Here is a 16,729-nt window from a genome sequence, read left to right as displayed (position 1 = left end):
CGCGGGGGCACGAGCTAGCGCCGCGGCGCGGGGAGCCAGTCGAACCCGGTGGGCGAGCGGAGGCGGCGGCGCAGGCAGAGCGGCGGCCGCAGCCGGAGCCCGAGCGCCGCGCGCCCACCATGGCCGCTCAAGGCGAGCCCGGCTACCTGGCGGCGCAGTCGGACCCGGGCTCCAACAGCGAGCGCAGTACCGACTCGCCCATGCCCGGCTCGGAGGACGACCTGGTCGCCGGAGCGCCCCTGCACAGCCCCGAGTGGAGCGAGGAGCGCTTCCGCGTGGACAGGAAGAAACTTGAGGCCATGTTACAAGGTAGGCATCCACCCCGCGTTCTCGGACTCCCGGGCTGCGCCCGCGACTCCTTCCCGGACATCCCCGCCCCGCGTCCCGGCGCCCGCCGCTCCGGCCCAAAGCCGACTTAGTTCCCCCGTCCCTTCCCCCGAGGAGCCGGAGGACACCCAGGGAGTGCAGACCTCGCGGGAGTCTCCACCCTTCCACGCCTCCCAGGTCTCCGGGCACCGAGAACCCTGTGCTAACTTGACCGGCTTCAGAAAAGCCGAAGGCCGTGTTTGTACCCGCGCGCCCAAGTTGCGTTCTTGTACTTTGGAGATGCCAGCTTTAGTCCGGACACCTGGGCTATGCCATCCGGACCCAGTCGGACCGCGCAGAGTATGCGTGACTCCCTCCCCACTCTCTGGCACTCTGGAATTCTAGCTCTGTCTCTGTTACTCTCCCTCTTCTTGTCAGTATCCACTTCCTCCAGCTGAGGGGCCTTGTCTTGCTATTGGGAAACGCTCTGCAGATGTCAAAGCTTAAGACAGGAGTTCCCGCCCCGCACCCGGAGTAAGAGGGGCCAGCATGGGGGTGAGCGGCCAGAGTGTCAGGGCAGTGCTGCTGGGTTGGGGGACAGTGCGTGTTCATCTTCTGACAGGCTTATAAAACACATCTTGAGTTACACTCGGTTCATAAAAGTCTTCCCGTATTATGGGTATCTATCTGACTTTGTCTTTCACAATTGTTTTTTTTTTTTTTTTTTTAAACTCCCTCGTTTCTCTGGGACTTTCCCAGGCGTAACAGCTTTAACCATACAGGACTGGGAACAAATTTTGACTTTTAATGGGAGGATTGGAGTTCTCAGAGTGAGTGCTAAAATGTCCAACGTCATTTTGATCTTCCCTAAAAATGTTAATTACTAGCTTACCTGTAGTCCCCAGTGTGGTTCATTTCCATCATCTAGAGAAATAAGGTAATTTGAATGACTGTTATTCTTAAAATAGTAGAGGGACCAGGCATTACTTTCGCTAAGGGTGCAGTGGTGGATTCATTCAGTAGCTCGTATCCTTATATGAAGGGAGGATTGGAGCTTTCCAACTTTCTTTTGTGGCTTGGTGCCTAATTTACTTTGACTCGATCAGTCAGTGCATCGCAGTGTGGGAGCTATTTAGCCCTCCGTGGAAATGCAGTGGTTTTTTAGAACAATTAGGCAGGTTATTTTAAGACAGAACGAGATGTTTTCCAAAACAATAACTTGGTGGAAACAAATAAATAGCAAGAGTGTTTGGTAGGCATTTTTGGATGAGTTACAAACTCATCTCTCTTTTTGCTTTTTGTTATTGATAAACATCCCCAGTGCTTATCATGTCTCTGTCTTACTCCGTCTTTTTTTCCTCCTTAAATTATGTAACTCTCTAGGAGAGTTACTTCTGTGATAAACTGTTCAAATAGGAATATTGCAAAGTGCATTTGGAAATTAAAGCCCCAGTTGCCTTTCAGTAACCTATTTTAGTTATTCCATTTGTTCCGTGGTTCTTTTTTGCCTAGTTCCTATTATAAAACAAAATACTAAATTTATTCAGAAAAATATTGCTGTGAGATTGTTTGGGTTGAACTGATAACACACATACCTATCCTTTCAACATGTTTCTAGTTTATTTTGTACATTTGGAGGGTTGTGAAAGATGGATCTTCTATGTCTTCCTTACCTGTCTTGCCTACGCACATGCAAGTAAAGACAGTGATGTTAGCTCCTAGGAAGCCCTCTTGCATAACCTGAGCTTTAGAAGTGGATTTCTTTTTTGAATCAATTAATTTCCATTTAGAATAAAACAAAATATAGGTAAGACATTTTTTAAAATTTGAAGGCCATTCCCTTTGTAGATATGATATTCTGACATGAGATAGTTTAAAATTTCTTTGCTGTGGTGAAGTTTCTTTTACAGAAACTCTTGAGTTAGTATTTCTTCAACAACCTATGAATTAGTGAAGTATTCACACTTCAACTCCAAAGATTTCTTGAATAATTGAACATAGTGCTTTGATTAACTTTCCAAAGTCACTAATAAGTGAATTATGCCTTCCAAGATAGTAAGTTTGAACACATTTGACAATAGCACCCAGTGCACTGTGTACCAAGGCATTTTGTCATGCATGCTTCCTGGTGTCAAATTTTGTTAGAACCACCATGTTTGAAGGAATAAGACTAGTTTCTGAACCAAACATAATCATGTGTCTCATTGCTTGATACTAGGTGGTTAAAGCAAGCATGGGCAACTGGAATCACTCAGACCTAGGTTCCCTGTGGAACCTTGGGACAGTTCCTGGGCACCTCCCCATCTCAGTTTGTCCGTCTGTAAAATGGGACTGATATTAGTACCTTTCTCTTAGAGTTTTGTGAGAATTAACAGAGATAAAGCCTAATAAGCTAAAACTTGCCACACTGTTTTATAAATGCTAACAGCTTAATATATATCAGTTGATTTTATTATTACTACTAATAAATATTATAGCATGGATTCAAATGACTTCCAGTGCCTATCACAATTTCTGACAGTAGTCTATATCTAAATACCTAGAGAACAAAAGAATTTTGCAGTTTCATAATCGCAGAAGTAAAATAGAGAACAAGGTAGGAAGTTTGGAAAGTCAACAAATATTCTAATATTGTTAGATATCCTTGGGTGGAAAGTTTTTCATTTGAAAAGTGCCAATTAAGAAAAGTCTGTATTTGCCTGGTTGGGTTTCTGATTTGGATTTGCCATTTTTCCTCAGACAATCGCCTTAAAATATGTGCAGGTTTCCAGTTTAAATCAGGGTAAATAAGATTCTCTGCCTTTAAGTCTACATAATGCAAATTGGTGATTATAATGCTTGGAATTTGTTTCCAGAGAGACTGTCCTGGGGGTAAGTTAATCTTTAATGGGTTGTATTTTTATTAGTAGAGAAATGCTTCTACGCAATGGACCAAAAATTCAGTGAGGTTAAAATATAGGCAGTAGGGTAGTGGTCAAAGAAATGAAAATACCATTCTTGGATGAATCCCCAAAGAACTGATACACATAAAATCCACCAGGCCAAAAATGTAGGAAAAAAGATCACTAGTTTTTTGCTTTTGTTTTTTATCTAATAACTACTTTGGAACAGCCATGCAGAGTATCTGACACTTCTGTTTGAGTCTAAATGAAGATTGATTATATTAGTCAACAGTTTTGTAAATGGGAATTGATTTTCACGTTTAGTTTAGGTTTTTGATGGGGATGGTAGGCCTTAGAATAGATGCGATGGACAACATAATAATGAAGAAAAATTGTTCTTGATTTACTTAATACTGATCTTCAGAATTTAGACTTCATATTTCATGTGGGATAGTAGTAGTGATTCATTTCAGTCAATTAAGTGTGACTTATGGTATGCAAAGAGGGAGAAGAGTGGTCTAGAGGAAAGTCTGGGAGAAAGTAGCAAATAAATGGGTCAAGAGTCAAATAACAGCCTTGGTGTTGGCCAGTGTCCTGAGAGACAAACATGGATTTTGTACATTTATACTTTTCCTTTTTCTTCTTTTGGGGTTGTTTTACATCTTATGATTATACTTTTATTGTTACACTGAAAAACATATACACGTGCTGTACAGTTAAAAATCCCTACATAAAATTTAGACTCATAGGCATTTTCAAGGTTTGGAATCCCTTGTATTTCATCATAGAAAGAATTGTGGGCTGGGGGCAGTGGCCTGTTTTTATGAATTGAGGTTAATGTCTGGTGGCCTTTTAGGATATTGCTGTTAAAGACATTAAGAACCATGTTTTGGGGACTTCCCTGTTGGCCCAGTGGTTAAGACTCCGTGCTTCCAATGCAGGGGGCACAGGTTGGATCCCTGGTTGGGGAACTAAGATCCCATGTGCCACACGGCGTGGCCAAAAATTTAAAAAACAAACATGTTTTTACATGTTCACAGTGATGGGCAGAACAGGAATCACTGATCACTGCTTGCTTGAGGAGTAGAACTAGCCACTAAAACAGCTGATCACACATTGATTGAAAGCCAGAGCAGCAGTTATATAATTACATATCTTTTTTCTTTTTTAAATTAATTAACTTATTTATTTTTTTGGCTGTGTTAGGTCTTCGTTGCTGCGCACGGGCTTTTCTCTAGTTGTGGCGAGCGGAGGCTACTCTCCGTTACGGTGCGCGGGCTTCTCATTGCGGTGGCTTCTCTTGTTGCAGAGCACAGGCCTTAGGTGCGCGGGCTTCAGTAGTTGTGGCTCGCGGGCTCTAGAGCGCAGGCTCAGTAGTTGTGGCGCACGGGCTTAGTTGCTCCGCGGCATGTGGGATCTTCTTGGACCAGGGCTCGAACCCGTGTCCCCTGCATTGGCAGGCGGATTATTAACCACTGCGCCACCAGGGAAGTCCCTACATATCTTTTTAATTTGGCAAACTTTAGTGAAGATTGTCTTATAATTTGGTAAATAGATAATAATCTTTTAGATGCTTTTGTGGGATCAGGGAGAGATGAAGTAGAAATATATGAGAATGGGGGAGTCCTGAAAATGAAAATAAACAAGAGCTAAGCTGAATGTAGTTTTCTAGCTAAGGCTTGGTTAAGGCTAATAACCAAGAAGAACAAATCCAATAACTTTATGAAGCTTAATGGTTGAAAGCAAAGTGTTCTTGGCCAGATCTGGATTTGAGTCTTGATCCTGCCTTTAAATAGGGAGGTTGGGAAAATTCATTACCTGCAGCCCCATTTATGAAAGGCGGTGTTAATCATGGTGCCTACATCTGAGGTGGTTGTGACCATTCAGAGAAAAAAAAGATGGATGTAAAACATCACAGCGCTGGCCACAGAGTAAGTGCTGAATAAATCACTAATAACCGTATTTATTATAAACCATAGTTCATAAAATGCACATTCTTATATTGAAAATGAAAATCAAATATATTTGAAAATGAATTAAATGGTTTATAATAAATGAACATTCACAGCCATGTAAATATTTTTATTGGCTTTCCTGGTAGCTCACCGTATGTCCACGTATTAGCCCCTTGTAAAGGTGGGTGAGCGTGTACTGAGTAAAGCTGTATTGGACACGAGTGTGGAGTTTTAGATTTTGTGCAGGAGGAGAGGGCTTTGCACTCTCTTTAGCTGTCATTGTTCTTGCCTTGAGTAGTTTTCATTCTTTGAACAGTCCGGAGCCCGTCACTTCTAATATTTTTACTAAAGACTAGCTGCAAAAATCCATTGATCTCCATTGTAGTTGGATGTTGCTCTGAACTTGTCATTCATTGGCGTCTCGAAAGAGACTTTTTCAAAGAAAATGTTCTGCCTGGGCTAACGCGTTCTGTTTGCTCACCTGTAGAATGGGGACCATGATGGTCCTATCTTCCAGGGGTGTTGTGAGCGCAGAACGAGATGATGTGTGTGAAAAGTGGAGCTCAGTGCCAGGCACGTGGTGTCTGGTAGATGGTACTGCAGCAGCCCCAGCAGCCCCGTGCCATGTGATGCATAAGGATTTCAAAACACTGGAAAGCAAATGCTTGTCAGGTTTTTTGTTTTTGTTTTCTAAAACAACTGCACGTGAATTTTTTCTTTTTTTCTTCAGTGAAAGTCTTCCTCCAATCAGAAAAGTTTATTACGACAAGCGTAGTAGGCTCAGAGAGCAGAACTGAAGGTTCAGATTGCTTTAGAAACGAAATGAATAAAATCCATCAGAAGTTGTGTAGCCTGGCGGTGAAGAGTTCAGGAACTGCTATCACATTGGCCTGGGTTGGGGTCCTAACTTCACCTCTTGCAGAGCCCCGCGAGGATGCTGTGAGAGGGTGTTACAGCCCTGCACTTGTGGGCAGGGGGTCAGCGCTCTCCGTCAGTCTTATCTCTGTGAAGACTTCTGGGGTTTTGCTTAAGTTGATCATTGATAAGTTAAAACATAGAAAGGGCTTGTTATATCGATGATTTTAACAGGCAGGAATGTATTTATTTGGCTGTGACTAACAGAAAACCCGACACAGGGTGACTTAAACAAGCCAGGGGTTTATTTTCCTGTTGAAACAAAAAAATCTGGGACTAAGAGGGCCAGGCCCCAAGAGCTGCTCAGGGGCTTCAGGGAGCCCAGCAACCTCCCCCCTGACCTCAACCATCCCAGCTGATGGCTTTGGCCTCATTGGTGCAGTCCGGCCAAGGCTATGCCTTGAGATGCGCCTGTGGTCTCTGCAGGGAAAAGGGAGGGAAACAAAAATGTTTTGCTTTGTTTTTTTATTCAAGATTTTGCCTTTTTGTGTGACGAAGAATTCTCTCTCCTGGAACTTCCATCTGTATTTCTTTGGCCACTGTTTGCTACAAGAGATTCTGGGAAAGCGACTTCTTTTCTAGCTTCTCTCGTAGAAGTAGGCAAAGAAGAAGGGAGTCAGAATGGATGCCGAGTGATCCAACCCGTAGTTTCCCCACAAAGGGCAAAGCAGAGGGCACTGTGACAGAAATTCCAAGTTGTGCCTGCTGCGAAAGCTTCCCTGTGTCAGAGACTTTGGCCTGCACTGATAACCCCTAGAAATCTAGATGATTTGGTAATGCTTATGTGGGTGGAATTTCTTCTTGGCATAGTCTGGGAATAAATCTAATTCCCAAAGAGAAAACAGCTTTGATCATGGAAAGCAGTTCTCATGTTGTTACTCCTTTTACAAACAAGACCTAGGGCCCCCAAGTACTGTAACTGTCTTTTTCTCCTCCACTGTTTTCTGCCCGTCAGGTGTTTTTTTCATTGAAAAATCATACAACACAATACAAACGTCCATTTTACCTTTTTAAAAAATTTTATTATTTTAATTTATTTAATTTTTTATTGAAGTATAGTTGATTTACAGTGTTGTGTTAATTTCTGCTGTACAGCAGAGTGACTCAGTTATACACATATATTCATTCTTTTTTATATTCTTTTCCATTATGGTTTATCCCAGGATACTGAATATAGTTCCCAGTGCTCTACAGTAGGACCTCGTTGTTTATACATCCTGTATGTAAATAGTTTGCATCTACTAACGCCAGACTCCCCGTCCTTCCCTCCCCGACATTTTACCTTTTCTTACTCTAAGATATCCTTTCTCCCCTCCTACTTCCTCCCCTCCCACCACCCGTCTCAAGTCGCTTTTAGAATAGACAGGTTCAGTGTAGCTCACGCTTCTGCCCTTCTTTAGGGTTTTCTTGGAGTGGCCACTGCAATAGCATCTGGCCAACGAAGCCAGAATTTGTTCAGAAGATGAAGTCGTTTTGCAGGCAGTTTGATAATAGAATTATCATCAGATTTGTGCCGTGTTTTGCTGTTTGAAATTGTCCAGAATGATGAGCTAATAAAAATACCAGTTGGCTCATCCTTGGTTTGTTCTCTTTATTTAAAAATCTAGTTCTTTAAAAGTGCATGGGATAATAGTGACCATGAATATTCCTTTATGTAAAATGCTTAATAAACTACCTGGGATGAGGCACAATTTTTTAGAAAATTTATATTTTATTTTTTTGGCTGTGTTGGGTCTTCATTGCTGCATGCGGGCTTTCTCTAGCTGCGGTGAGCGGGGGCTACTCTTCGTTGCGCTGTGCGGGCTTCTCATCGCGGTGGCTTCTCTTGTGCTTCTCTTGTTGCGGAGCACGGGCTCTAGGCGTGTGTGCTCAGTAGTTGTGGTTCGAGAGCTCTAGAGCACAGGCTCAGTAGTTGTGGCACACGTGCTTAGTTGCTCCGCGGCATGTGGTATCTTCCCAGACCAGGGCTCGAACCCGTGTTCCCTGCATTGGCAGGCAGATTCTTAACCACTGAGCCACCAGGGAAGTCCTGAGGCACAATTTTAATGCTAACCTATAATGTCTTTTGCAGTGTGGGGATGATCTTGGCAAGAAACCCTTGTTGTTATGCTGCAAAAGCCACCACATTTGATTTTTAATCCTTATGGTATTAGTATTTAGGGAAGTATCCAAAATGCACAAACCATTAATAGAAACATTTTGTAGATGTTATACACTTATAAATCTATTTACTACCTAATAAGCTACTAATAACGGTAGTTGATGAAAGCATTTATATTTGTAACACGTATTAAATCCTGTTCCCATTTATGATGCTGGCATATAAAAAGATAATGCTCACTTTCTAGCTATAAAGTAGTTTCTCTGTTACAGTGAATAAGATAAACCACATATTAGTCTGCATACCGAGTTGATCTGGAGCTTAATTCTCTTGTATAGGAAGATGCTTAAACAGAAGATTTGAAAATTAGCCATTGTATTATTTTTCAGGTTATGAAAGTAATCAAACTTATTATAGAATACTTGAAAATACAAACAGATGTAAAAAAGAAAAACCAAAAGTCACCTCTAAGTCCAGAATCCAGCAATAACCACTGATAATATTTTGGGAATTTTTTCCTGGTCTTTAAAAAGTACGCTCACACATAATTTATTTTTGCAACAGATATTGAGTTCCTACTATATGTCAGGTACAGTGTTGGGCTTTGGGGATGCAGACAAAACCAAGATAGATACGGTTCCTACCCTTGTGTGACTTGTGCCCCTTAAATTCTAAACTGGGGTCATACTTCCCTTCTTTTTCACTTTACATTGTATCACGGATATTTTCCATTTCATTAAAGATTCTTGAAGAACATGGTTTTATTATTTAAAAAATTTTTATTGGAGTAGAGTTGACTTACAATGTTGTGTTAGTTTCAGGTGTACAGCAAAGGGAATCAGTTATACATATACATATCTCCACTCTTTTTTATATTCTTTTCCCATATAGGCCATTACAGGGTATTGAGTAGAGTCACCTGTGCTATACAGTAGGGTTGTATTAGTTATCTTTTTAAATGTAGTAGTGTGTAATGTCAATCCCAATTTTCCAAGTTATCCCTCCCCCGCTCCTTACTCATTGGTAACCATGAGTTTGTTTTCTACATCTTTAACTCTATTTCTGTTTTGTAGATAAGGAAGAACATGGTTTTAAATAGCTATATAATATTACCTTGACATGTCATGATTTGCTTAAACATTATGATATTTTATAACATTTTTAGGTGGCCAGGCAGTGGAAAGGACCTAATGTTTCTACTCAGAATGTCCCCGATTCAGGTCCTGGCTCTGTCATTTATTGGTTGTGTGGCCTGGGGCAAGTTAATAATTTCTCTGAACCTCAGTCTTCTCATCTCTAAAATGGAATGAATATCATTTCTAGGTTGTGAGGGTTAAAAGTGCTGTATGTCAAGCATGCACCAGTGCCAGATGTAGTGCATATACTCAAGAATTGGCAGGTGATGAATGTTAACACTGCTGCCCCAAATACTTTTGCCTAAAAACCTTTTCATTTTCCGTCCTTAATTATTCTCAGAGGAAAAATTCTTACTAGTGAAAATTTTAGCTCAAAGGGGATAGATATTTTTAAGGCTTTTGATAAAGTTTGCAAAAAAATTTTCTGGAAGGATTCATGTGGTAGGCAGAAGAGACAACAAATTTGTAGGCTCTCTTCTCCTTGAACCTGTGATCCCACATCCTGGCTTATTTGAGCTGGCGGTTGTGAGAAGTTAGGAAATCATTGAATCACCAATCCAGAGTTAGAGTTCTGTTTGTTTCTTTCATAGCAAACTTTGAATTATGTTTATCATACCTGAGTAGCATGTCTGTGAATCACTAGTTCTTAAAATCTGTGTGCATAAAAATCACCTGGGGAGATTGTACAAAATGGCTAACTCTGGGCCTCTCAAGAGATTCCAGCTCTGTAGGTTTGAATCTGTACTTTGTGGTGGGAATCTGTATTTTGAAAAGAATCTTGTGTGAGTCTAATGTAGGTGTTCCCAGGAATACACTTTGAGAAATATTGCTAGATAGTTAGATGACAGTGATCAAAATTAAGAATGTTCAGGTTCTTTTCTTTCTTTGATTCCCTTTACTCCTTTTTTTAAAAAAAGCTTGTTTATTTTTGGCTGTGTTGGGTCTTTGTTGCTGTGCGCGGGCTTTCTCTAGTTGTGGTGAGTGGGGGCTACCCTTGGTTGCGGTGTGCGGGCTTCTCATTGCAGTGGCTTCTTTTGTTGCGGAGCACGGGTTCTAGGCACGTGGGCTTCAGTAGTTGTGGCACGCAGGCTCAGTAGTTGTGGCGCAGGGGCTTAGTTGCTCTGCGGCATGTGGGATCTTCCCGGACCAGGGCTCGAACACATGTCCTCTGCATTGGCAGGCTGATTCTTAACCACTGCGCCACCAGGGAAGCCCTGATTCCCTTTACCCTTGAACCTAGTACTTTCTCCATGTTATTAAACCACCTTGAAGCATTTTAGTCTAGGAGCATAATTTATAACTGGCACAACGTTGTTTAGAGAGTAGCTTGTAAGGAACTTGGGGGAAGAGCACAACCCTATATATTTCTGTGGGAGGGATATACTATCTTTATTATGGCATAGCAGGCTCAGAATGCATTTAGTTGTCCTACAGACTCCTATAAAGTCAGGTGTAACAGACATCTGTTTAATATATTATCAAATAACTTAATAGCACACATTTTTTATTACAGAAATTTAAAAAGTAGTATGAGGGGAACTTTTAAAAAGAAAAATAATCATTGGTAATCTCACCTTCCTAACAGCTATTTTCAATTTTCTGCCTTGAAATGTAGTCCTTAAAATACAGTCCTTGACTATTGGCATAAGGGTTATGTAGCTGTTGTTGTAGCATTGACTACTGTTTTGTATTCAGCATTAATCTAATATATTAAATGTTTTTGTGTTTCTAAGCAAGTATTCAGAATTAAAATTTTATGGTTGGATAATGGTACCTTTGATCAAAAAAATTTTTTTTTGCAGTTATAGACCACCTTATGGTGAATGCGAATTACATAGCTTTTTTCTCCTTTGAAACTATATTCCGAGGAAAAAATTTTGAGGACTATGGTTACTGAAGAATAGCGGCGATTTTGAAAGCAGCAGCCAACTTTAATTGAGCACTTACTATGTGTGAGACACTGTTTTGGTGCTATATGCCTGTTCGGTCATCTCAGCCTCTCATGCAACAACCCAATAGATACAGATGCTGTTTGGGTCTTTGTTTTATAGACACAAAAGCTGTAACTCCTTTATTTAATTTTAGTTTTTAGTGAATTAATTTTTATTGGAGTATAGTTGCTTTACAGTATTGTGTTAGTTTATACTGTACAGCAAAGCGAATCAGCTAGATGTATACGTATATCCCCTCTTTTTGGAGTTCCTTCCCATTTAGGTCACCACAGAGCACTGAGGACAGTTCCCTGTGCTCTGCAGTAGGTTTTCATTACTTATCTATTTTATACATAGTATTAGTAGTGTATACATGTCAATCCCAATCTTCCAGTTCATCACCCCCCCCCCCCACCTGGTGTCCATATGTTTGTCCTCTAGTTTGTGTCTGTAAGTCCTTTAAATCTGGGGCGTGGGTTTCTTTTTGGAATTCTGAGTGGACCTAGACACTGGTTTTCCTCTTGGGTTTGTTACAGAGTCATAGCTGTTACGTAGTGTGGAGATATATCAAATCTGAGTCTAGGATGATAAACTATACTCCAGAAAAGGTTGTATTGCTTCCTCAGTTCCCTGCCGAGATGCAGGGCTGTGGTGGTAGGCACAGAGGTGGTTAGAATTCTTGGTGAGAATGCAGACGTTCCAGAGCGCTGCCTTCTGCTAGCTTTGGTTAAGTTTTCTCTGTTTCTTCGTTTGTGAAACTGGGATAATAATACCCCTCTCCTAGGGTTTTTGTGAAGATCATATGAGAATGTATGTAAAGTTGGCTCGCAGTTGGTGCCCTGTACATGGTCTACATGTTTCAAATTCATTTCTTATTCCTGTGCAGCCTCCAGCCCAGGTGCTGTGAAAATACCTGTGTGTGTTTGCAGAGTAAATGGTTCATGACGGATCTGGATTAAAGGCTACCATTTTGGGCTGGTGGACCTGGCATTGACCTCATAGAACGGAACTTTAAAGCTAGGGCATGTGCTTGGCCTTAAGAAACACCAAATAGTTCTGCCTTACATAAGTAAGTAAGGCAGAGTAGTTCCCTACGTGCAAGGTAGTCTTTCTTCACCCTCAGTCTAGGGCTTGTGTAGAATGTTGTGTTATTAGTGATAGTGCATTAGCGTGGTGTTTTGAATGAGGATATGCAAAACTTAATTCAAGTGAGGTTAATGTGGGATAATTTATGGCTGTGTCTGATTAGTTTTATAAATTGAAATTTGTCAAGGTGAATATAATTTTTCAATTTTTTCGGTTACAGATGATCTTATGCTTAGAATAATACATCTCCAGATACTTGTTTAAATATGCTTTTAATGCATCTCAGGTAAGAGATTTTTTTAATGTTAGTTTGTTCATTGCACTAGGATACTCACTGAGGTATTTTGGGTTAAGGGAAATAAAGCACTCCTCGCAGCAGAGCGGGTGACTGGGAACTCAAGGCAACTTGAGTTCATGACCTGGTCTTCCCACTGACACTGTCGTCTTGTATAAGCTATTTAACTTTTTAGGGTTTGGATTAGATGTCCCCTAAAATCCTTTCCAACCCCAGTATTCCGAGTCTTTTGCACAGTATACAGTACAAGCCCAATAGTACTTGGCATGTGGTGTTAGGGTCTGACGCAGCTCTACATCCATGAGTAGTCTTGGTACGCATTTGCCTTGATCTGAAACACGCACGTGAGCATTCACAGCAAACGGGGAAGATGCTGGAATGAAGGCAGTTGGAGTATCTTTGGAGGAGCAAGTATTCCCAAGGCAGCTGACCACAAGCTCTGCTTTCTGACATCTTGGCAGTCAGGTTTACAGTGCCCTCTATTCTGTGGGATAGATGTTAGCTAATTTAAGGTTTTCGGCAGTAACTGAGCAGGAATGACAGTGTAAACCATAGTTGAGACTTGCTGGTGTTGACACACTGTGTTAGATGAGCAGAGGAGATCGTATGCTTCCCCAAGTAGCATCTTTTTGTCACATTTTCCTTCCTCCTTTGCCAGTGTGTCCAGTTATCAAGTCCCACGTGCCAGGGTTTATATCTGTCATGTAAACCACTAGAGAAATGTAGCAGGGAAACATAATAGTATTCATTAGAGTAAAATCTCAATAGAAAAGACATCTGTATGTCCAGATTTTAAGTATTTTCAGAATCGCTTTAATTGCTTATCAGTTATTGAGAACTAGTAAAATATTTCTCTTGTGTTGTACAGAATACCACTAAAGCTTGTATTATCTATGTTATAAGTTGATTCCTTTATCATATGCTGAGCTTTTGAAGTGCCATTCAAACAAAGTCAATATTTTGCATATTTGTGTTTTTTTTTTTTTTGGCCGCATGACATGCGGGATCTTAGTTCCCCGACCAGGGATTGAACCCATGCCCCTTGCATTGGAAGCACAGAGTTTTTACCACTGGACTGTCAGGCAAGTCCCGAAGTCAATGTTCTGACAAGCTTTTATAATGTTTTAAATTGCTTGATTATAATGATTTAATTTTAAAAAGTCAGGAAAATATATGTTTAGCTTTTGTATTGCAGGAGCAATCCTATAAAGAAATGTTTATTTTAGTCCAGGGGACTGTTTTTCTTAAATTAAAAAAATTTTTATATGGGAAATAGGAACCCAAGATTAGCACAGATCTATAGAGTTTTAATTTATTTTACAGGGATCTGTAATTTAGTAAAACATTGCTGGCAGTCATACTGTCACCTAAACAGAAAGATAGCTTCAAAAATATATTTACTGGGAATTCTCTGGTGGTCCAGTGGTTAGGACTCAGCGCTTTCACTGCTGGGGTTGGGTTCAATCCTTGGTCGGGGAACTAAGATCCTGCAAGCCACACGGTGTGGCCCCCCCCCCCCAAATTTTACTATCAGTGAATGAATATCTGGGATGCATTATCTATGAAAGTTTATTTGACCAAGTCAAAACAAGTAGGCTTGAGCAAAAAATATTATTAAAATGGATTTGATTTTGAAGTTCTGTATGAGTCATTAGCTTTCAACCTTGTGAAATTTGTCTCTCATTATAAATTATTCAGGAATAGTGAAGCCATTTGAAAAACCCAGTGGGAAATTACTGTATGTGTTAAAATCATGAAGTCATGTAATGGGACTGATAAGTGAATGAGGCCCTTTACCTTTAAGAGGAATACAATCTAGTGGAAGAGAGGAAACCTACCTGAATTTGTTAATAGAAAAGGAGATCCCGTAGAATAAGGCTGTGCTTACTTAATGTGCATCGTAGTCTGGGGTTGCCTACCTCTCTCCCACAAGATGAGGGCTTGCGATAGCTAGTTTATTTGGGAAGTACTCTCAAGGAGAGGAAGTGAGGGAATAAGGAGAGTCACGTGGGGAAGAAGGCAAAGCCACTACTAATGATGTATAATTGAGTTGGTTACCTCTGAGGGTGATTGCTATTGCTGGTGAGTCACAGAGTCTGTATCCATAAATCATGCATATAAGGGACTCACAATCATTTGTCAATCAGCTTCTGTCCCTCTTTGAAGAGGATTGAGGGTTACCCCATGAAGCTTGCCCCTTCTGTACTTCTGGGTTACAAACGTGTGACACCTATCAACCCCTGCATACATCCAGCAAACTCCCAGAGCAGGACATGAGAAGTCTGTCTGCTGTAAGCTTGAGGTGAGTCACTGTCAGTACAAAGTGGGTTTACATATGAGCAGAGCCATTTACTGTAGCCTGACTGGAATCAGAGATGAAGTGTAGTGGGGGTGAGATGGTGTATACAGTACAATATCTTTATTTAATTAATTAATTTATTTAAATTTATTTTTCATTTTTGGCTGCATTGGGTCTTCATTGCTGTGCGTGGGTTTTCTCTAGTTGTGGCGAGCGGGGGCTACTCTTTGTTGTGGTGCACGGGCTTTTCATTGCAGTGGCTTCTCGTGTCGCAGAGCACAGGCTCTAGGCACAGGCTTCAGTAGTTGTGGCTCGCAGGCTCTAGAGCGCAGGCTCAGTAGTTGTGGCGCCTGGGCTTAGTTGCTCCGTGGCATGTGGGATCTGCCTGGACCCGGGCTCAAACCCATGTCCCCTGCATTGGCAGGCAGATTCTTAACCACTGCGCCACCAGAGAAGTCCCTACAGTACAATATCTTTATATACTTTGAATGTAAAAAAAAAAAAAAAAAAAAAAAAAAAAAGGGAGACAGAGAAGTGGATGCTTAAAATGTGACATACTCTTTGTTCTAAATCGAAGAAAAGTCTTTACTGTAAAATTTTGATGACTTCTATCGTGTATGTTTCTGTTGAGTTTGCTGTAATGTGAGATGACAGAAATGAACCTTTCTGTGGCCAGAAAGATGGTGGAGTAAGGAGCTCCAGAACTCACTGCCTGACAGAAACACTGACTTAACAACAATATACAGTTCAAAAAACCATTATGAGAATGCCCAGGCATGCTCAAAGGCAAGAACAGCTGCAGTGAAATGGATTAGAAAAGTGGTTTCATTTCACCTACAGCAGCCCCTTTCCCAAGCTAGCAGAGCTAGCAATTGAGAGAAAAAGCCCAATATGCTGCTTCTCCCTTGGAAGGCAAAGAGAATAGTGGAACATAAATTCAACCTTCCAGCTTTTTTGGGGACTACCTGAGGGATTGGTTTCTATTTTGCCTGACTTGGAGTACTGATGGGGGAACTGGCATAGTTTTGATGCCTGGAGGTTGTTGAGAACTAGAGAGAGCTTAGCAGCCTATGGCAGTGCCAGAGAACCTGCAGTATTGCAGACAGACATCAGAGGGAGTGAGAGACTCATGAAAAAGAAACCAGCAGACCTCCCTTCACCCAGCATGCCTGGAGAAGAGGCATGCTTGTAAAAGGTTTGAAAGGCCCCCAGAATCTCTAGCTGGGCTGACTGATATGGAAGTCTTCCTCTGTACGAAGCCAATCTATAAAGGTTGGGAGAGGTGGCTGTTTTTTAAGTGCAAAAATCATAACAAAGATAACAAGGCACACAAAAAAGCAAGAAAACGTGGCTCAATCAAAGGAACAAAATAAATCTCAAGAAGCTGACCCTAAAGGAATAAAGATCTATGAATTACCTGACAAAGAATTCAAAATAATCATTTTAAAGAAACTCAGTCTACTGTAAGAGAACACAGTAAATTAAATAAGGAAAGCAATATATGAACAAAATGAGAATATCAAAAAAGAGAAACTATAAAAAAGAACCAAACAGAAATTCTGGAGCTGAAGAATACAGTACTGAATTGAAAAATTCACCAGAGGGGATCAATATCAGACTCGGTCAAGCAGAAGAAAGAATCAGTGAATTTGAAGACAGTTCACTTGAAATTATTGAATCAGAGGAATGATAGGAAAAAAAATGAAGAAAAGTGAAAAAAGCCTAAGGGACTTATGGGACACTATCAGGACTAAATATACTATATGGGTGTCCCTGAAGAAAAGAGAGAGATAAGCAGAGAGCTTCTTTGAGGAAATAATGGC

At 41.0% G+C, this 16,729-nt stretch overlaps 1 protein-coding gene across 1 annotated transcript in view; it reads left to right on the top strand.

Annotated features, from left to right (window-relative positions):
- Positions 1–119: 119 nt before the first annotated feature.
- The window catches only part of BICC1 (BicC family RNA binding protein 1), a 297,957-nt gene continuing 281,347 nt past the window's right edge, over positions 120–16,729 (top strand). The window contains exon 1 of the mRNA XM_024765245.1: positions 120–309. Within this exon, the coding sequence (XP_024621013.1) occupies positions 120–309 (190 nt within the window). The remainder of the gene's footprint in view (positions 310–16,729) is intronic.

This window comes from Neophocaena asiaeorientalis, unplaced genomic scaffold, assembly GCF_003031525.2.
Source record: "Neophocaena asiaeorientalis asiaeorientalis breed wild unplaced genomic scaffold, Neophocaena_asiaeorientalis_V1.1 scaffold183, whole genome shotgun sequence".
NCBI classification, from domain to species: Eukaryota; Metazoa; Chordata; class Mammalia; order Artiodactyla; family Phocoenidae; genus Neophocaena; species Neophocaena asiaeorientalis.
This window is presented reverse-complemented; position numbering and strand designations above follow the sequence as displayed.